We start from the raw sequence: 20,480 nt of genomic DNA, 5'->3' as shown, positions 1-20,480 counted from the left end.
CACCAATCTCCTTTCTGTCTCTGCGGATCTATCAGGGCTTCTTTTTTTGCTGCCGAATAATATTCCATTGTACGCATGTAGCACATTGTGTTTACCCATTCCTAAGTTGTTTGGACAGTTTGGGTTGTTTGCACGTTTTGGTACTGTGAATAATGCTGCTATGAACATTCATGTGCGAGGGTTTGTGTGGACATGTGTTTTTATCTGTCTTGGGTATAAGATTATGTTAGGGGACTTCCCTGGTGGTGCAGTGGTTAAGAATCTGCCTGCCAACGCAGGGGACACAGGTTCGAGCCCTGGTCCGGGAATATCCCACGTGCCACAGAGCAACTAAGCCCGTGCGCCACAAGTACTGAGCCTGCGCTCTAGAGCCCGCGAGCCACAACTACTGAAGCCCATGCGCCTAGAGCCCATGCTCCTCAACGAGAGACGCCACCGCAGTGAGAAGCCCGTGCACCGCAACGAAGAGTAGCCCCCGCTCGCCGCAGCTAGAGAAAGCCCGCGCGGCAACGAAGACCCATCGCAGCCAAAAATAAATTTATAGGGAAAAAAAGATTATGTTAGAACTGGAATTACTGATCATACAGTAACTCTACATTTAACCTTGAGATGACTGTTTTCTAAAGCAGCTGCACTGTTCTGCATTCTCACTAGCAGCGTACAAGGGTTCCAGTTTCTCCACACCTTCCCCAACACTTGTTATTGTCTTTTTTTTTTTTTTTTTTTTTTTTTTTTGCAGTATGCGGGCCTCTCACTGTTGTGGCCTCTCCCGTTGCGGAGCACAGGCTCCGGACGCGCAGGCTCAGCGGCCATGGCTCACGGGCCCAGCCGCTCCACGGCACGCGGAATCTTCCCGGACCGGGGCACGAACCCGTGTCGCCTGCATCAGCAGGCGGACTCTCAACCACTGCGCCACCAGGGAAGCCCGTTATTGTCTTTTTTTATAACCACGCTAAAGGGTGTGAAGTGTGATAAAGGGGTGTTATAGGAGCTACTTTTTTTTTTTTTTTTTTTTTTTAAATTTTATTTATTTATTTATTTATTTTTGGCTGTGTTGGGTCTTCGTTGCTGCACACGGGCCTTCTCTAGTTGCAGCGAGCGGGGGCCACTCCCCACTGCAGTGCACGGGCCTCTCACTGCAGTGGCCTCCCTCACTGTGGAGCACAGGCTCTAGGCACGTGTGCTTCAGTAGTTGCAACATGTGGGCTCAGTAGTTGTGGCTCACAGGCTCCAGAGCACAGGCTCAGTAGATGTGGCACACGAGCTCAGTTGCTCCGCGGCATGTGGGATCCTCCCGGGCCAGGGATTGAACCTGTGTCCCCTGCGTTGGCAGGCAGACTCTCAATCACTGCGCCACCAGGGAAGCCCAGGAGCTACCTTTTTAATCGTAATCAAACACATTTAGAAATAAGACCAAAAAAAGCAAACTATTGACAATTCTCCCGAAAAGACCTCTGGATCAGAGAAGGAATCGCTGTTTCATAGTAAATTGACTCTTGTCCACTGAATTTGCCAGGCCAAGAAGGGACTCCCAAATCAGACTGTGTCTTGCTGTACGATCTATTTGCTGACATCCAAAAGGGAAAGAGTCTTTCGCGGGGGCTATCGAACTTGCTTTTCTTCTGTTGCAAAATGTATATTAGGGCCCTGAGGCCCAAGTCAGCGTGAGGGAGACATGGTTTGGGGTAAAGGCCTGAAGTCACAAAACAACGGCAGAGTGAAGCTAGATGTGGCTCACAGACTCTGCTCACAGGGTAGGCTTACAGGGATCTTGTTTTCAGGGCTGAAGCGAGGACAGCCTGGCCCAGCGGAGAGGACCGCTTGTGCCGGCTCTCCCGGCCGTGCCCGCTCGTCACCCCAGAAGTTTACACAGGCAGGGACAGTACACAAACTTAAAAGACCAATCCAGAAGAGTAGAGCAAATAAATCCAAAGTAGCGCTCTCTGCACAGAACAATAAATAAAATAGATGACACCACTGAACCTGAGCAAAGAAATGAGAGAGGCCACTAAAGCATGTAAGTCTAGTCATGAAAAAAGAGTGAAATGTATCCACCAGATAGACTGGTATCAGAGATATAAGGAAATATAAATTTATGTATATTATAAGCAACCCCATGGCAACACATTTAAAAATCCATTAGTAATGGATTTTCTACAACAGAAGCCCAGGGATACAGAAATCTATCCAGTTATTTTACGGAACTGGCTTAATCTTATGTGACTACATAAAAGTCTAATTTCTGTACAGCAAAGAGATACAGAAACAAGATTAAGAGAATCTGCACCGAATCTGTGCCACCCAGTACAGATAAAAGGCTAATATCCGGAAAAGACAAATTTAAAGAACTCCTTTAAATTGTTAAGAACAAGGCAAACCTCCAAAGGAAAGTCAGCAAAACACACAAATGGAGAAGTCGCAAGGAGGAACAGCCAATGTCCCTGTCGCTTGAAGACACGGGATTTAAAGTAGCTACAAGCTGTGACTCTACCTGACAAGGCAGCAGAAAACAACAACAGACGCAAACCTCCTTGCTGGCGTTAACATGAAGCAGCCTTTGGGAGAGAAAGCTGGGGCCACCAGCCACATTTTTTTTTTTTTTTTTAAATTTTAACCTGCATTGGGTCTTGGTTGCTGCACGCGGGCTTTCTCTAGTTGCGGCGAGTGGGGGCTACTCTTCATTGTGGTGCGTGGGCTTCTCATTACGGTGGCTTCTCTTGTCGCAGAGCATGGGCTCTAGGCGCACGGGCTTCAGTAGTTGTGGCTCGCGGGCTTCAGTAGTTGTGGTTTGCGGGCTCTAGAGCACAGGCTCAGTAGTTGTGGCTCATGGGCTTAGTTGCTCCACGGCATGTGGGATCTTCCCGGACATGGACTCGAACCCGTGTCCCCTGCATTGGCAGGAGGATTCTTAACCACTGAGCCACCAGGGAAGCCCCAACAATTATGTTTTAATCCTTGCAAAGGTAATAGCAAAAAACTGTGAATGTCCGAAGCTGACTGGGGCTTGCAGGGGCAGGAATTTGTTTAAAGTGCTGGTGAACCTGTAAGCCTTCAGATCCATAGTGAGATCTTTTTATAACATCCATGAGATGACGGAAGGACTTGACGCCTGCCCTGATGGTGCTGGCTAAATAACTCATGGCTGAAGCACCCCCTCAGCCGGGGCTTCCTTGACGGTAAAGTGGGAATAACGCTACACCCACCCTGTGAGATGGGATGAGGGTGACACAGACCGTTGACTGAGACGTACCCGCATTAGCCCAGCTACAAGGGCAATCTTGAGGGTTCTTAGGTACAGTTTAATCCTGTTGTTGCTGACAATGATCCCTCCCAGTGACGCCGCTGATGAAGAAACAGGCGCGCAGTGAGAGCCGAGCCAGGATGCCAATGTCAGGGCCGACAGGTAGCCCTTGTGGGGAACTTGCCCTGCACGTCTATCTTGTTTAATCCCCATAAACATCTGTTGAGGTGGACACGATCACCAGTCCCATTTTACAATGAAGAAAGACAGTGCTCGGGAGGTAAGGGGTTCTAGGCATTGACCCAGGCCATCCAGGCTGTAAGCGGCCAGCTCTCAATCCACACTGAAACCTCCGGGATCCACAGACCCAGGTTCGCGTCCAGCACACGTCCCCCCGCGCCACTCTCCAGGCATCCCAGCACACGTTCTTCTGTTGACTGGGTGGGTCTCTTTGGCTCACATCCCGGATGCTAGCCTCTTCTGTCAAGAGGAAATGCAGTGACACGGCCTCACCAGTCAGGGCCCCTTGACCTGGGTGCAGGAATGCACTGTTCCTCATCGGGGGGGATGGCCACGACTTCACCCCACTCGCAGCGTGGTACGTGCAAGAGAAGTGGACGTATCGGCTCATGCTGGCACAGGCGATGGGCAGCTTTTCCTTCTCCAGGGAAGCCTGGAGAACCTGTAGAGCAGTGCCCAGCAGGTCTTAAGAGACAGTGACCAGTCACGGCAGGAGCACTTGGTCGCAGTGGGGTGGCCAGTGGCAGCCTCTACTGCTTGATCCATACACTCCAAGCTCTCTTCCAAGCTGGTTTCTGGTCCCGGAGGGTACAAGGGCCTTAAGGGCAGGACACTGGGCCTCAACGTGGACCAGCCCAGTCTCTGCTGCTATGTGCCAGCTGTCAAACGATACTGGACCTACTGTGTGCTCCAGGAGGAAGTAGGCCTGGGCCAAAGCAGGGATGGCCAGCCTGGGCCTCTGCTGCTATGTTCACACAGCCCCAGCTCCCTTCCTAGCCAGGGTCTCTCATGGAGGGAACAGGCGTGTGAACAAACCTGATGACCTCGTGTGTGCAGGGAGGCGGGCTGGACCACGGTGGGCCCAGATTGGGTCCAGCTGTGTGCACCAGTGCCAAGAAGGGGCTGTGGTTCTGTGGGGGACAGACGGGGCTCCCCTGGCCCCGAGGGCAGAGAAACAGTCAATGACAACAGGAATTGCCACATCCCGGAAGATAACCACAGGGATGGCCCGCAGTGCCTGGTCTGCTTGCCCAAGCCGCACACAGCGCCCGGCCGCCGCCACTGACCAGAAGATCCTCATAGCAAACCCACCTTAAAGTGCCCAGGGGCCCGTGGGACCATGATACTGCCTCGGGGACGTCACCCAGCAACAACTGCTCCTGCTAACATCCCCCTGCCCACTGCTCCCACAATGGACCCTAAGACACTGTGTACGCTGTTCTCCAGAAGCCTCTGCCTCTGCTTCCCCCAGAGGGACTTGCCACAGGGCCTTTGCACATGCACTCTGCCAGACACACTCCTCCCCCAGTCACACCCTTCTTGCCTCAGTCCAACGCCCTCTGGCCTTTGTCAGACTGCCCATCATGGCACTTCTCCCCACATCCTCCAGACCACGTCCACATCCACTGGCCTAGCCAAGCCTCAGCTGCATCAGAGGCCACAAATGACCCACAGATAGAATTGTCTCTCCACCTGGGGTGGCTGTGGAGCTGTGGGCTCCTCCCACACCCCTGGCCTTGACCAGACAAGGCCACTCCTCAAGTGGGAGGGGGGGACCCTGAAGTAAGTGAGGGCACTGGCCCCTGCACTGCTTGCTTGTTTCCCCATCCACACAGACATCTGAGTACACATGCAAGTTTATTCTCGCTCTGCTGCGGGGCCAGGGTCATCCCACACTGTGCAGCTGGGGATAAGGAGAGCTGGGATTCCTGACGACGCCGTGCAGGTCTGGGGTGTGGGTGACAGTACAAGAGGGGGTGGTGATCAGCGTTGGGCCTAGTGCCTTCGGATGTCCTGTGGGCTGACTCGATGGTTAGAGTCTCCAGGCTCCCTCACATACTGCCCGGTATATGTCTGGCGTCAGGGGCCGGAAGGCTCGGGCCTGGTTGTCCAGCAGGTACAGGGGGTCAGCAACAATGCCCACGTTGAAGCCCTCGCGCACCAACCGCGACTTCACCAGTTTGAACGTGCTTGTGATCTCCAAGGTGTCCTGCAAGGGCAGGGACTGTGACCCCAACTGTGACTGTCCCGCCGAGACCTCCCACCCACCTACTCCAGCCACGGTGAGCTCACCTGAATACGAATGAAATGAGGGGCAGCGTAGGCGGGGAGCCAAGTGCGCACGTGCTGGTACAGCCTCTGCCCGTCAAACGCCTGGCCGCGGGCCAGCTGCACGGCAGCCATGCCCACCTTGCCCTCACATCCTGTGGAGCACATGCGTCCTCAGCGGACCCACCTCACAGTGCCCGCGGCTGGCAGCCCCCCACCTGTAACAAAGCTCCGGCACCACCCACAAAGCAGTTGGGGGGTTAGAATGAGGTGAACCCTCCGCACCTGGCACAGGCACACCGTAGACGTTCACCTCCTGCAGGAAGTCCACGAGTGACAGCACGCCCTCCACCTCCCGCGTGGACACGTTCTCACCCTTCCACCTGCGGGGTTGGAGGGGGTGCTGGGACCAGGGCCCAGGAAAGGAGGCCCCGCCCCTGACCAAGCCGCGCCTCCTGGCGACTAGGCCCCATCCCCTCTGGAATTCAGAAGTCCCGCCCCTGGAAAGGAGAGGCCCCGCCTCCTTCCACAAGCCCTGCCCCCTCCGGCATCTACAAGTCTCGCCCCTGAAAAGGAGAGGCTCCGCCTCCTGTCCACGAAGCCCCGCCCTGGGAAACCCCGCGGGACCGGAAGGTGTCCCCGAGGCGGTCGCGGAAGTAGAGGAAGCCTTCGTCGTCCAGGGCCAGCACGTCCCCGGTGTTGTAGTAAAGGTCGTTCGGGCGCCGCACGTTCTTCACCAACTTCCTTTCTGTGTGCTCCCGGGGCCCACGGTAGCCCAGGAAAGGTTGGTGACGCAGCACCTGGGTCAGCAGGAGCCCTGCCTCCCCTGGGGGGTAGGAGTGGGAGTCCAGCATTAGCCGTGGACGAGGATATCAGGAGCCCACCAGGCCGCGGCCGGGACTCTGCCAGAGAAGAGGCAGAGAGAGACCCAGAAACAGATCCAGAGACAGAAAATGAGAGGCAGAAGGAGAGGGAAGGTGGCGTCAGGGAGTCCATTAGAAATAGGGGGACCACCGCCGCGGAAAGGAGCCCGGAGGAGTCTCTGCAGGGAGTGTCGGGAAGGGAGAAGCTAGGGGGACGGATGAGTCTTCAGATGCTGCGAAGTCGAGCTTGCGGGAGGACAGTTAAGGCTCGTACTGTGTGGCCCCACAGGGGTAGAAATAGAATCAGAGGGTGGAAATTGCAGGGAGGCAGCTGGGGTCAATATAAAGAAGATCCTTCCAATCACCAGTTATCTATCAGTGTAATGGGCTGTTCCAGGGGGTAGTCAGCAACTTTGCGGGTGTGCACATAGGGGCTGGGTTCATTCACTCAACAAACTGACCACTGGCCGTGGGCCAGACAATATGCTGGGGGTAGATATTAAATAATTGTATGTATAGCACAATACCTGCCACATAGTAAATGTTATCTAAGCGTTTAAAAAAAAAAAGAAGAGAAAAGAAATAGGGAAAGGCTAACAAGGATGGACGAGGGAGAGAGGCAAATGGTGGTGGGAAGAGAGAGATTCCGCCAGGACCTTGCAACGCCGCCGGAGAGAAGACCCTAGGAGAAGGTTCAGGACAAGAGACTGATGCCTGGGAGGATGTGACTTCCACAGAAAGCTCAAGAGAACAACTCAGATGGACAAGAGGTTGAGGCAGAGGAGCTGGGCAGAGCTGACAAGCGGAGAGGGAGAGGGCCCCGGACCGCTGTCAGACAGGCCTGGGACTCGGGGTCCAGGTGAGGACTGCAGACACCACCACTGGACATCAACCTCAAGGCTTTGGGTGGCTTGTTCCAGCCACGGAGGAGACCTAGGGTTTCCACCCTCCCCACCCCCAGGGAAGGTCCCCCAGCCCCCATACCTGGCCTCGCAGGGATGCAGAGGCCCCAGTTGTCCCTCACAGGCTCCTCTGTCTCCATGCTGTACTGTACAAGCTCGAAGGGGGAGAGCATCTGAGTGGAGGGTGGGGAGGTGTCAGCAGAGGTCCTGTGGGCTCAGCCTCAATCAGGGCCACTGTCACGCCCACACACTCACTCGAAGGAAGCAGCTTGTCTTGCCCTGGGCCCCACAGCGCCCTGGGTAGTTGACAAAGCCACCGTTGCCTTCCGTGGAGCCGTAGACTTCCCAGATCCGAATGGGGCCAAAGCGCTGCTGGAAGGTCTCCCACACTTCTGCCCGGAGTCCACTGCCAATCGCCAGGCGGACTTTATGTGTTCGGTCCTCTGGCCGCTGCAGGGACGCCCCAAGAAGGGTGAGGAGGTGCCCTCGGGTGTGCCCAGGAACCCTTACCCGGGAGGGCTATCTTGGGTCCTGACCTGAGCAGCTACCTGGGAGGTGATGGGGGGGTCTTTACCTAGGTGATCTACCTGAGTTCTTACTTGAGCAGTTACCTGGAGTCTGTACCTGGAGAGTTAACTTGCAGGGGTTACCTGCAGAGGTTACCTGGGAACCTTACCTGGAGAGATATCTAGGGGCGATGGGAGGCCTCATCTGGGGTCTTACCTAGGGGAAACATCTGGGGTCTTATATAGGGGTAGTTACCTGAAGCTTTTACCTGGGGGCGCGGGGTTAACTGGAGGCCTTACCAGGAGGGGTTACTTGGGGGCCTTCACCTGAAGGTAACCTGGGGAGTGACTTGAAGCTTTATCTTGGGGAGTTATCTGGGAGCCTTACTTGGGGGTAGTTACCAGGAACCTTTCCCTGAGGGGTTACCTAGAGACTATATTTGGAAGGATACCTGGAGATCTTGCTTAGAGACAGTCACCCAGGGTCCATACATCATTGATACATAGCATGAGGCCAGCTCGCATCTAGTGAGTTTATCCTGAGCCACACCCTGTTCTAGGCACTTTACGTGTTTAATTCTCACAATACCCCCTTGAGGTATTATTCCTGATTTCCCAAAGAGGACACTGAGGCTGAGAGACGTGAAGTCACCTGCCCAAGATAGCACCGCTGATCATCAAAGCAGCCATGATTGGAAACCTTGTGTGGGACTCACTGTCTGTGCCTCTTGTCTGGGGTGTTTTATTGATACCTGAGGGGCCTTGCTTGGGTCCTGGACTGAATCTACCTGAGATCTTTACCTGGGATGATTCCTGGGGTGTTCACCTTGGAGCCCTAATCTTAGCACCTCACCTGGGGAGTGTTGCACAGGTACCGCAGGACCTCGCCCACATACTGGATCACAGTCACGCCGTGCTGCCGACAGTCGTCCCAGAAGCAGGAGGCAGAGAACTTGGGGGCCAGGACACAGGTCACTCCTTGGAGAGAGGAGAGGAAAGGGTTTCGGGTCATGCTTCCAAGCCACTGTGAGAAGCTGCTTTGATCACCTGGCTGTGGCCCCTGAAACCCAAGATGACATCAGGTTCATCTCTGTGTTGCTGGCCCAGCCAGAACTATTCCCGTGAGAAGAGCACAGCCGAGCCTGAGTTTGAATCCCGTCTCCAGTATGTGTGGAAATCTCGGTGCCTGGTACAAAGTGAGCACTGCCGAATAAGGGCTGTGAGTAGGAATCACTCTTGATTGTGATAACTGTCTTAGGAATGTCTAGCTCGGCAAATGGATAGATGGATGAATGGGTAGGTGGATGGAAAGGCGGGTGGAAGGGTGGATGGGTGATGGATGAGTGGGTTGGTGGATGGATATATGGATGTTCTGAAGGATGGACACATGGATTAATACATCTTAGGGGCCGCTACATCCACTCCAGGAAATTGCTCCCTCCTTTTCTGATCCCCTCCTCTGCAGCTGGCTCCGTGGATGGCACTCTCCTTACCTCAGCCCTAATCCTCAACAAAACCCCGAAAGCTAAATATCATCCCTGCACCCAAAGGGACGATGGCTCGTGTGCTTGGTGAGGTAGCAAGTGTGTCTTCTTCGAGGCTGTATCTTGACAGAGGTGAAATATAATGCCCTCTCTGTGAAAATGGATGCTGGGTCCTTGAAACCGATAGCTTTGTTAGCAACCCCTGTGAGATGCCTGGATTCTGGAAAGGTCTTCAAGAGCTGCTAAAGCCAGGGGGGAGGTTGATAAGGATTTTTCCAATGAAAGCTTCCCAATTCTTCTTAGCCTAAGGTAGGATCCCAGTTTCGAGCAGCCTCCAACGTGACAAATTAGGAGGCACTTTGCAGCCACCAAGGTTCTTGTCAAGAATAATTGGACTGAATCTGAAAACATCTCTAGAGTGAACATCTAGTCTACCAGGAAGTGTGGGAGGGAGAGGAGCAGAGACCAAGCAAGCAAGGACAATGAAAACAGTTTAACTGCAAAAAGACAGTAAAACAATTGGGGAAATTTTTAACGTGAAGTGCACATCAGATAATATCAAAGAGTTACTGTTAATTTTTTCAGGTGTGATGATCACTCTGGTTACAGTTTTTTAAGGCCTTACCTGTTAGAGATACATACTGCAATATTTAGCAACAAAAAGATAGTGTCTAGGATTTGCTCCAAAATAATCCAGAAAGAAGGAAGGGAGTACATATGAAATAAAATTGGCAACATGTTAACAATTGTTGAGGCTGGGTGAGGATATGGGAAGCATCATCAAACTGACTGCTCTGCTTTAGTGTATGTTTGAAATTGTCCATGATTTAAAATGTTTTAAATAAAATATGAGTAAAAAGACAAGTGGGAATAAGGGGGAGGCGATAAACAGAACACAGAAGAGCAGAATGCTGATGGTGGCTGAAGCTGGGTGGTGAGTACTTGAGGATACATGTAGAGAATTTTAGAAATTTTTATATTTCAAAATTTTCCATGTTAAAATTTCAGGGAAAAAAAAACAAACAACAACAACAACAAAACAGACCAGCGCAGTCTGTTGACAGAATTCATGGTCAGGTGTCTAGGGAGACGACAACCGGATGGAATGTCTGGTGAGTGTTCCCTCACTGGCTCCGCCTGTGACGATGACGGATATGAGTGACCGACACTCACATCAGCTCTTTCACCTCCCGACCACAGCACAGCCATTAAGGACCGTCTGGGTGCCCAGCCCTCTGTCCACGTAGCCCTGGGGCTCACTGTCCCTTGTCAAAGGTAAGAACCTGGGGTGCTGGGTAACCTATGGGGCCTTGACATCAAGTCTGGCAGTCCTGTGGATTGGGGGGTGGTCCTCAGCGAAGGGCTTACCAAGCTCCAGGCAGCTAAGGACCCCAAGGACCAGCCCCATCGTGTGGTACAGAGGCAGGACCGTGTAGACCACGTCATCAGCTGTGACCCCACACAGGCTCAGCATCCCGCTTATCTGTAGCACCCGCTCGTACGTGAGGATGGCTGGCTTCGGGAGCCCTGGGGGAAGAAGCAATGGAAAGAGTGGGGTGGTGCGCGGACAGCGCTAGAGGGACCCGCACGCGGGAGTGGGTCTCCAGGATCAGGTCTGCACAGCCAGGGGTTTGAGGCTCTCGAAAGGTGGTCAAGTATGGGACCTGTGAGTGGGTTTAGGGAGGACACGTTGGACTGGAGTTCAGAGGCTGAATTCCAAAGTTCAGGGTTTCAGTGGCTGTTTACTGGGCAGAGGCAGGATTCTGGCACTGACCGTTCAAACAACACTGGGGGTCAGAGTTCGGCCAGGTGTCAAAATCAAAGGGCAGGGTGGGTTTCAGAGGTCAAGTTTGAGGCGCAGGTCAGGCTTGGAGTCATGTCAGCAGAAGGGTTCAGAGGGTGGACTAGGACTGCTGGGCGCCCTCACCGGTGGTCCCCGAGGTGTAGATGAACAGGGCTGGGCTTCTCAGCTTGATCTCAGCTCGAAGGTCAGCGGGCACGGGGTCTGAGGGTGCAGCATCAAGGGCAGCCCCCAGAGCCCTCACCCCCGGCGTGGGGGAGGAGTGACCGAGGTAGAAGCAGCGGATGTTCTCTGCCTGCAGCTTGGGAAGGACCTCCTCCAGGTTCTCGCAGAGGTCTGTGGGAATGGGTCAGAGGAGGCATTTAGAGGAGGCCCACCTTTGAGGTGGGGGGGGACCCAAGATGTGGGAGAGGAGCCCACTGCCGGCCAGCAGAGAAGAGCATCTGCCTTATCTGTAAAGAACCCCGTAATTAGTATTGGGGGGCAAAAAAGTTGAAATAGCCATGTTGAAGAAAACACAAAGCAAAGCCCTGGTGCCCTCAGAATTACTTCCCAGCAACTAAGTTTTGGCCCTAATTACCTGGGGGTGGGTGAGGGACGCGGAGCTCTTGCCCAGCCCCCACCAGGACCCTCTGAACAGCAATCCTCCACGTCTGTCTCCTGCCCCTGTCCCCACCACATCCGACCTCCGCTGGTCTCCGAGGTCCTCACCTGGGTCCACCACCAGCACCCGAGCCCCAGAGCTCAGCACGGAGTGCACCAGGGGCGCCCCCCGGCCGTGTGGATTAATCCAGGCCACCGGACAGCCCAGCTTGGCCAGCCCGAGCCACAGGCCCAGGGCAGGAATGGTCTGCGAGGGCAGCACGAGGAGGGCGGTGGGCTCCTGAGCGTGGGCTCCCGTGGCGCCGCCCAGCTCGGCCTTCATGACCCACGCCGCCCGGCAGGCCCTGGCGTCCAGCTCCCCGAAGGTGACCGAGCGGCTCCCCGGCCCCGTCCACACCAAGATCGCTCTCCCTGGCTGCGCTCGCACCCGCCGCTCGAAGGAATCTACGAAGGTGTCAGGTGGCTGGCGGCTCAAGCGCGCCCGGATGTTCAGGCCCAGGCGGAGAACCTTGAAGATGTAGGCCAGGTCTGCAGGCAGCCAGCGCAACCCTGGGGGTGGCTGCGTGGGCAGCAGAGCCAGTGTGAGGGCCGCGGCCGCCAGGCTCAGCCAGTGGGGCATCCAGGGCCCGAGCCAGGGCCACGTCAGCACAGCCAGGCCCAGCAGCGCACAGCAGGCAGAGTCTCCCAGGAGCCAGCGCAGAGCCAGGGCCACTGCTGCAGGCCATGAGGACTGCCCCAGGCCTCGCAGCAGCAACAGCAAGAAGGCCAGTCGTCCCCAGATACCCATCGTACCTGCTCCTGCCTCAGGGACACGTCCAGGAATGCCCACCTCTTGCCCGGGCTGATAACCCGTCAGCCCCACCCCCTGGCGGTGACCCAGAGGCTGCTGGCCATGGTGGTGGCTCCAGGACTCTGCCTCCAGCCCTTTTTAACCCCAACTGTTTGTTTCACTCTGCCTGGTCTTCCGCGTGGCTCCAGCCCCTCTGCCTCTGTCCCCCACGCTGTGCCCCAGGCACTTGGGAAATAGGCAGAAATCCCTCTCTCAGGAAACTGAACTTCCAGCCATGCCAAATGCAAATTCAGCAGGATAGCAGGGCAGCTCTGGTTGTAAGCACTGCCTTCCCATCTGCAAACCTCACCAGGAAGTTCTCCTGTGGCAACTACTTAATCTGAATCCTCCGGGAGATGGGGCCTGGCTGGGATGAGCCCCCAGCCTCCTGCCAGGTACACAGCAGGTGTAAGCCCTTGAACACCTGCAGTTGCCCGAATTCAAACCCAGCTCTGACCCCCAACCCATGTGGTCCACTCTGACTCTCTGCCTTACCCTTGGCATCAATGGGGACCATGCTTAGGGTTCAGGAGGCTGAACTCTGCCTGGAATGTGGGTCTGGCAGTCTATGCACGGTTGGACCAGGAAAGCCTTAGCCCCCCTCCTCTGGGAGGCAGTCACAGGGGGTAGCACAGAGAAACGTTGCCATTGGCCTAGGATCACAGCAAGCTGGGCTACTGGAGCGCCCTACAGGCCACACACCCCTCACCGGCTCCAGATACTTTGGACCGGGGTGCCCAGGCCACGTGCCGACAGTGCGATGGGGGCACGCGGAGAGTAGCCTCGAACTGACACTGGTTGGCCATCTTCCGCAGCCCAATGGGCGGCCCGAGGGTCCCGGCTGCCGCTTTCTGCCCTGCCCCCACCCCAGCCCTGCCTGGCACTTCCGACCTTGCCGGCCAGGACAGCTATCCTGGGGCTCGAACCCCCTAGTGGCAGCCTGGCCCCAAAGACTCCCGGACCCCCAAAAGTGAGGTGCTCAACCATCATGCCCATCAGGACAGGGGAGAAGTCTGAAGGCTAGAGATTCTGTCTGGAAGATATGGGGGGAGGGGCCTCGAAATCTTTATCTTGGGTGGCAGCAGCTGGGATTGTGGCTGCGAATTTCCCACATGTGGCCTCCCTCTCCGAGACCCGCCTGTACCCCTCCCCACAGGACCGAGAGCTCTGGGAGAGTCAAGCGCCAGTCATACGTGCGCCGCACTCCCACCCAGAGAACAGAGACACGAGATGGCAAAGCGGATCATCCGCTCGCAGCCCAAAGGAGCCCAGGGAGCAGCAGGGATGCTGCCAGGGACAGGGGCACTGAGGCCCAACACCCACAGACGGTCTGTGAGGAAGAGGAACACACGGGTCCGGGAGCACACGCTTCCAGCTTTCGGCCCCACGGCCCACAGTCCTTTATTACAGAGCAGTGGTCCCAAGACCAGGCCTCAGTCCATGATGGGCCCACCTGAGACGCCCCAGGCGCCAGATGAGGGAGGATTAGCTCGGGTCGGGGAGCTGGGGACATTTCCCGGCCTGACACAGGGGCAGGGGAGCAGACCCCACCCCACTCATGGGAGGGGAGGGGCGTGAACCAGAGTCGGAGCCATGAATCCTGGGCCCCGCACCATGGTTGAGCCCTAGTTCAGGTTGGAGATGATCCAGTTCTCAGAGGTGGTCGGGTCCCTGACCATCCCCAGCCAGCCCCCACCCGGAGGGCCGAGTACGTAGGAGGAGAGGAATAAGGCGGGCTGGGCTGGAGAGAAGGGTGGAAGCAGGAGAAGGGCCTGATCTCAGGAGAAAGCGTGGGCTGGTGGCGGGAACGTGGTCAAGTGGCCGCGACAGGCGTGACAGCGGGTGGGGCTTGACCGATCCCTCGGTGGGCGTGGCCAGGCCCCATGCCCGGATCAGGGCGCAGGGTGCGCGGCCAGGTGGCGCTCCAGCAGCGCGCGGTGCGAGAAGACCTTGCCGCAGGCGGGGCACGGCGCGCGCTCCGGCCGGTGGGTGCGCATGTGCACGTTGAGCGAGCTCTTCTGCGTGAAGCGCTTGGCGCAGACGGCGCACTGGAAGGCGCGCACGCCCGTGTGCGTGACCATGTGCTTGAGCAGGTAGTCGCGCAGCGAGAAGGATCGCCAGCACACGGCGCACTGGTGGGGCTTCTCCCCTGCGGGCGACAGGGCGGGCAGCAGACTCAGGTCAGCTGGGGAAGGGCCCCGGGCGCCTTTGCCGGGCAGGGACTCCCCTCCCCAACCGGACCAGCCATCCATCCGGAATCCCCCCGCCCGGCAGCGACGCCCCTCTCCCCGACCCTTAGGGTCATACTGGGATGTCACTGCCTGTCTGTGACCCACAACTCCGACAGGCAGCCTTCCAGCGGGGAACCCCGCAGGTCTGGGACATCGCTGCCCACCGAGGCTGACCACTCAGGTCTACCCCCACCTCCAGGGACCTTCCCGCCCCCAAACCGTACCGTGCCTGGCACAGGGCCGCGGGCTACCCCTCCCGCATCCCTGCCACGCTCACAGAGCGTTCTGGACTGTCTGGTCGCTGGCCACCATTCTGGGGACAGTCTAGCAAGGCCCAGCACCCTTACACTGGGAAAGACCCCGACATACCTACCCCCTCCCTTCTGGCTGCTATCATGCTCCAGGGGTGACAGAGTAAGCTGCCCCCCTCCCCCTGAATCAGACAGGGGGAGACAGGCCGTGTTTGACCCCTAGGGTCATCAAGTATTAACAAGAAGCCTATCTCCAATGATCGAGGGGCTCAGAGACCCAGCCCGGCTCACCCGAGTGGATGAACATGTGCTTGGTGTAGTTCTTCCGGGAGCTGAACGTCTTGTGGCAGTGACTGCACTCATAGGCGGGCGGCTCGGCACCCGGGGCGCGCGCAGGGGTGGTCGACGGGGCTGCGCTGGGAGCGGCCGGTGGGGCCGGGGCCTCCCCTAGAGGCGCGCTGGGAGCTGCGTCCGGCTGGAGCGCTGGGTAGAAGGCGGGTGGGGGCGCAGGGGCCGGCCCCGAGGGCGCGGGAGGGGGTTGCGCTGGCGGCCCGGGAGCGCCCAGATGAAAGGGGAAAAGCGCGACGGGCGGCCCGGGGGTCTTCACGCCAGGTGGGCGGGGTCCGGATAGGACACAGTCGGGCGGGGCAGGGGTCTCGGCGGGACAGCCTTCAGGGGCGGTTTGATCTCCGTCTTGCCAAGCGGAGACGTAGCTGTCGGGGAACACGTCCTCCGCGGCCGAAGTCCCCCGGAGGAAGTCCCGCCCGGCGCCGCCGTAATCGGAGAGGCCGGCGGGCGCAGGCGGCTCCTCGCGCGCGCCGTCCGCGGCCGCGGGTAGGAAGCCGGCGGCGCAGTCGGGGAAAGAAGGGGGCGCCTGACCCTCACCCGGGCCGCCGCCTTCGCCATCCTCGCCGTCGGTCTCCTCATCGGTCTCGTCGTCGTCGTCGTCCGCGCCGTCGTCTGGCGCAGCGGTCAGGGCGGGGTCGGCATCCGATCCCTCCGCCTTGGCAGGCGCGGGGGGCGCGGGCAGCTGCAGGCGCGCGGGCTGGCGCTGCTTGCGTGTGTGCGCGGCACCGGGGTGGCCCGGGGGGCGCGCGGCCAGCAAGTGGCGCAGGCGGTGGCGCAGCTGCGCGGGCGCGAGCGGCGGGGGCACGGGCGTGGGCAGGGGCGCGGGCGCGGGGGGGCCCGGGGCAGGGGCGCGGGCGCGGGCTATGATTTGCGTGCATTCGTCTATGACCGTCTGGATGCGCAGCACCGACGCGGCCGTGAGCACCTGCAGCGCTTCACCCTGCGCCACCACGAGCGAGCCGCTGTAGAGGAACTCGACGAGCTGGCGCACCGTCTGCGCGGGCACCACAGGCGGCACGCGGATCTCAGAGTGGCCGAGCAGCAATTTGTCCTGGAAGAAGGGCGAGCCGGCGGCCAACACGCAGCGGTGTGCACGCAGTGAAGCCTCGCGGATGCGCACAGTCACGTCACAGAAGTGCCCACCCAGCCGCTGCCCGTTGAGGGTCTCAAGCAGGGATCGGGAGAAGTTCTGCAGGTGAATGTGGTGCACCGCCTCCGCTGCCGCCATCTGCACCGGACCAGCGGGTGTGGGCAAGAGGAAGTCAGCCAGGGATCCCCCCCTGCCCCAGCGTTCCCATCCCTTCAGCGGGACAGGGCCCAAGGGTGAACCACACCCCCAGGCTTCAGGAACCCCAGCCTTCTCCAATGCCCCTGGCCCCTCGAAGTCCTGGTTTCCAGCACAGCAGGACTCCCTGCCCCCGCCCCAGGACTTCTGCAGCCCCCTCTACCTCTGAAGCCCCCAGCACACCGCTGTGAGGGGGCTGGGGATACCAAAGGTTTGCTGCCCTCCGGTCTTGCTTACTGCCAGCGTGGGGAGCTCCAGGGCTCGCTTCCCCTATTTTGCCCCACCCACCCTTCCCGGAACTCCGGTATCCATAGCCTTCCCCACATCCTCCTCTGACAGGACACCCTGTGGAGGAGAGGGCGGGGACCCCTATCTAGAACAGGCTTCCACGTCTCACCCACTCCCCACCCTGCTGGCTGCGACTCCCACCGTGAGTGGCTTCTTTTTGATCCCCCCTTGACACAGCCCCCAACCTTGCAACATCCAAGGCCCTGTGCAGACCGAGGTCTGCTGCCTCGGAACCTGGCTACATTAACTAGTGTATATGGAAGTCTTCGCAGGGGTGTGGCTGGCATGAACCGCCTCTGGGGCTAAGCGATTCGGGGTGTGCATAGTCACCCAGAGTTGAGACTAGATTGGGCACTAGCCTAGCAGGTGCCCTGCGGGAGGAAAATACGTGGTCTCTGGCCCGCTCCGGCACAGCTAGCGGGAGACGCCGCCCGCCTCCTGCTTCCTGGAATCTTGATTGGGCCTGTGGGGCGCAGGGTGTGGGTGGGGCAATAGAGAGGGGGCTTGTGGACTGTGCAGGGGTGTGTGATTGGTTGGGTGCAGGTGGAGCGGCAGAGGCCTCAAGATCAGCATGGCTGAGCAATATGGACACTTCTTGTTAAAACTGGCCTCGAAATCCCAGCACTGTCCAGCCTCACGCACTGGAAAGGGAAAGGGGTACCACCCCCCTGGGAACAATGGGAATCTGAGAAGCTCAGCTACTTCACCAACAAACAGGCAACATGCTTGCTTGGCCTCAGTTTCCCCTCTATATTAGATACCTGGCTCACCCCACACCCAGGCCACACACACCTCCAGTCTAGGGGAGAAGCATCAGTCGGGACAAAAGACACACCCTGAGACTCACCCACTCTGCACCGGCCTGGCTCAGGTGAGGCCTCTCTTAACTCCTCGGGGTCTACTTCGGTCTCAGACTCAACCCCTCGGGCGCCTTAAGCCCAAACATCCTTTCCTTTGCTGGGGCCATTCATGATCCATATCTGACCCCTCAGACCACTTTGCACACCTCCACTGCCCCAGTAACCTCCTCGCGTCCCCCCACCTCCCGGTCTATTCCCGACGCGACAGCCAGAGGGAGCCTGTTCAGACCTAACAGTTCGGGACCCTCCTTAGCTCAGAGCTCTCCAGGCAATTCCTTAAACAGGCCAACTCCGCACGTACCGTTCCCTCTGCCACAAGCACCCTTCACCGTCTTTTTTCACCCAGCACCTAAAGGACTTCAAATCCGTGCCCGGGCAACGGGGGCAGAAACCTGCGCCTCAATCCGTAGGGACTGAAGCCTTCCTCTTCCGATCCACCCCCGCCGTGCTCCCCAGCAGGCTCCAACCAAAGTGCAGGTGCAGGAGAGCCTCCGGGCGCCTCGGAACAAAGGCCCACCTTGAGACGCTGCACCCAGGCGTCCTCGCCACCACGCTTTTGCCCACGCCATGCACTTCGCTCCGAGCACCCTCTCCCGTTCTCTGCGCCATTGCCCGCGCCTCACCCTGAGTCCAGCACCCCCTTCTCTGATCTGCCCCGGCTGCGCCCGCCCCAGCCCCAGCCGACTAGGTTTCCCGCCTCCGCGCTCTTGCCCGCGAAGTGCCCCCGTCCTGCAGCGCCCCCTCACGTCTGCGGCGCGCGCTCCAAGCCTAGCGCGGGCGCCCCTCCCCCGGCACGCCCCGGCCTCCCCGCCGGCCCTGCGGCAGGGGGATGCCCGCCTGACCCCACCTCCGGCTCCTCCTCAGGCACCAGGCCGGGCGGTGGCCGCCTCCAGCTCACCACTTTCAAGGCCGCACTTCCGGGCCGCAACGCCGGCGGAACCAAAGTCCGCCGCTGCAGCGGCGCGGCGAACTACTAGGTCAGAGCAAGTTTCCGGTGTCTCCATGGAGACTAGTCGCCGCTGCAAGGTCGCACTTCCGACCAAAGTCACAGGGGCTGGGACCCCCCCAGGCAGTGTCGCCCTAGAGACGGGGCGGGGGCGGAACCTGTGCCGTCAATCTGTGGGCCGCACCCACTCGCCTGTGCTGCGGGGCGGAAGAAGGTGAGAGGGAAAGAGGGTGGGAGGGCGGTCGGCTCCGAAGACCCCGGCGGGTCCCGGCAGGTTTAAACCCCACTGCACCCCAGCCTTCCACCCATATGGATGGAGCAGCAGTAGGGCTCGCCCCTGGTGTGGGACTCCAGCCCGGGTGGGGCCTGGGGGCTGCAAGTGGGATGTGGGAGCGGACGCCAACTCGGGCCGGCCCTGAGCCTGGATCCCAGGTAGAAGATGGAGGCAGCCAGACTCGATGCCCCTACACCAGGCCCACCTGCCCCAGGGCGAGTAGTGTTCACTTAGTGCCCTCTGCATGCCACACTCTGGGCCGAAGCTGAGAAAAGAAGGGGAGTGGGGGGTGTGTATGTGTGTGAGCTGGGTCCTACGTCTGCCCGGAGGGTGGTGAACAGCCAGACTCCAAAGACCAGAAGACACTTTAGGGGACAGAATCTGTGGGACGAGCTGTCTGGGCAGAGGAACAGCCCTGATCCGCAATGGCCTTGAGGTGGGGCTGGTTGTCTAGGACATCCGTGAACCAGGCCCACTAGATGGTGAGGCTGCAGTGGTGGGCTGGCTGGGCCTTGTGCCCTACTCATGGGGGCTGAAGGAAGGCGGGGAGTCGGGGGCGGGGAGCGGTGCCTAGACCTCAGTGGACCCCATGCCTTGTGCAGCAGGTGTGGAGTCCAGAGTGGAGGGGCTGACTTCTCTGCTGCCAGTATGAGGACAAGGTCAGCATGCCAGCCTCAGGCAGCTGCTGAGCGAGCGGCTGTGTTGTAGACGTGTTCTAGATGTGTTGTAGACGTGTTCCAGGCAGGGAAGGGAGGGGATGTGCCAGGTGGGAAGCATTCCATGGCCCATGCCCCGAGGAACCTCATTAAAATCCCAGTCCCGTGGCCTCATTGTCCTCATTGTCGTTGTTCAGAATCTAAGTCCTTCACGATGGCCTGCCCGGCTCACTGGGTCTTCTTCCGTCCAACCTCCTCTACCCAGTTCCTATCACTGTTCATTCCTCTCTGGCTTCACAGGCCCCTTGCTGTGCCCACCTCGACCTGTGAGACTAGGGGTTCATCTGTGTCCTTCACCTTGACAGACAACTATTGCCACTACGACCCAAACGGGAGGACAGTGGACCTAGTGGGGCAGCACACATAAGAGGTCCCGAAGGCAGCAGTGGCGGCTCAGACCTCAGCAGGGGAGGCCAGGTGCGGGCAGAGTCAGGGTAGGAAGGAGAGGACACGCGCGGCTTCAGAAACGTTCTCAGCAGATGAGGGTGCGATGGAGGACCTGGCCCTGAAGGAGTGTGAGAGACAAGAGGAAACACCCAAGCCCCGACCCCTCTCAGGCTGCAAAGGAGATGGGAGCAGTGGCCTCCAGCGATACAAGCCTTCAGAAAATGTCTTTTTTTTTTTTTTTTTTTTTTTTTTTTTTTGCGGTACGCGGGCCTGTCACTGTCGCAGCCTCTCCCGTCGCGGAGCACAGGCTCCGGACGCGCAGGCTAAGCGGCCACGGCTCACGGGCCCAGCCGCTCCGTGGCACGCGGGACCCTCC

The 20,480-nt window shown here is 58.6% G+C and overlaps 2 protein-coding genes across 6 annotated transcripts; both read right to left on the bottom strand.

Annotated features, from left to right (window-relative positions):
- Nucleotides 1-5,105: 5,105 nt before the first annotated feature.
- Nucleotides 5,106-12,493, bottom strand: SLC27A5 (solute carrier family 27 member 5). 2 transcript variants are annotated; one of them, XM_032614930.1, is made up of 10 exons: nucleotides 11,798-12,493; nucleotides 11,213-11,422; nucleotides 10,654-10,812; nucleotides 8,655-8,779; nucleotides 7,551-7,745; nucleotides 7,378-7,468; nucleotides 6,158-6,356; nucleotides 5,816-5,913; nucleotides 5,555-5,685; nucleotides 5,106-5,471 (listed from the first exon to the last, which is right to left on the bottom strand). In XM_032614930.1, exons 1-10 carry the CDS (start codon nucleotides 12,474-12,476, stop codon nucleotides 5,295-5,297), a joined length of 2,064 nt encoding a protein of 687 aa, XP_032470821.1. In that variant the 5' UTR covers nucleotides 12,477-12,493; the 3' UTR covers nucleotides 5,106-5,294. The 2 variants fall into 2 exon arrangements, with proteins under 2 accessions (XP_032470821.1, XP_032470823.1); XM_032614932.1 differs by having other exon boundaries at nucleotides 5,189-5,471; nucleotides 11,213-11,423; nucleotides 12,051-12,476.
- Nucleotides 12,494-13,887: 1,394 nt separating this feature from the next.
- Nucleotides 13,888-18,710, bottom strand: ZBTB45 (zinc finger and BTB domain containing 45). 4 transcript variants are annotated; one of them, XM_032614949.1, is made up of 3 exons: nucleotides 18,629-18,710; nucleotides 15,292-16,576; nucleotides 13,888-14,667 (listed from the first exon to the last, which is right to left on the bottom strand). In XM_032614949.1, exons 2-3 carry the CDS (start codon nucleotides 16,574-16,576, stop codon nucleotides 14,411-14,413), a joined length of 1,542 nt encoding a protein of 513 aa, XP_032470840.1. In that variant the 5' UTR covers nucleotides 18,629-18,710; the 3' UTR covers nucleotides 13,888-14,410. The 4 variants fall into 4 exon arrangements, with proteins under 4 accessions (XP_032470840.1, XP_032470838.1, XP_032470839.1 ...); XM_032614947.1 differs by lacking the exon at nucleotides 18,629-18,710 and adding an exon at nucleotides 17,769-18,617; XM_032614948.1 differs by lacking the exon at nucleotides 18,629-18,710 and adding an exon at nucleotides 18,083-18,617.
- Between the last annotated feature and the right edge of the window lie 1,770 nt (nucleotides 18,711-20,480).

The sequence above is a fragment of the Phocoena sinus genome, chromosome 19 (assembly GCF_008692025.1).
Source record: "Phocoena sinus isolate mPhoSin1 chromosome 19, mPhoSin1.pri, whole genome shotgun sequence".
In the NCBI taxonomy this organism is placed as follows: Eukaryota; Metazoa; Chordata; class Mammalia; order Artiodactyla; family Phocoenidae; genus Phocoena; species Phocoena sinus.
Note: the sequence above shows the minus strand (reverse complement) of the source record. Positions and strands in the feature narration are given on the sequence as shown.

Excerpts from the sequence above, each read along its gene's own strand:
- SLC27A5 (XM_032614930.1), bottom strand. The coding sequence starts at position 12,476 with ATGGGTATCTGGGGACGACTGGCCTTCTTGCTGTTGCTGCTGCGAGGC. Across the intron at positions 11,423-11,797 it reads GGTGCTGGTGGTGGACCCAG|ACCTCTGCGAGAACCTGGAG; the intron begins GTGAGGACCTCG and ends CCATTCCCACAG. Across the intron at positions 8,780-10,653 it reads CCTTAGCTGCCTGGAGCTTG|GAGTGACCTGTGTCCTGGCC; the intron begins GTAAGCCCTTCG and ends CCTCTCTCCAAG.
- ZBTB45 (XM_032614949.1), bottom strand. The coding sequence starts at position 16,576 with ATGGCGGCAGCGGAGGCGGTGCACCACATTCACCTGCAGAACTTCTCC. Across the intron at positions 14,668-15,291 it reads GCACATGTTCATCCACTCGG|GGGAGAAGCCCCACCAGTGC; the intron begins GTGAGCCGGGCT and ends TGTCGCCCGCAG.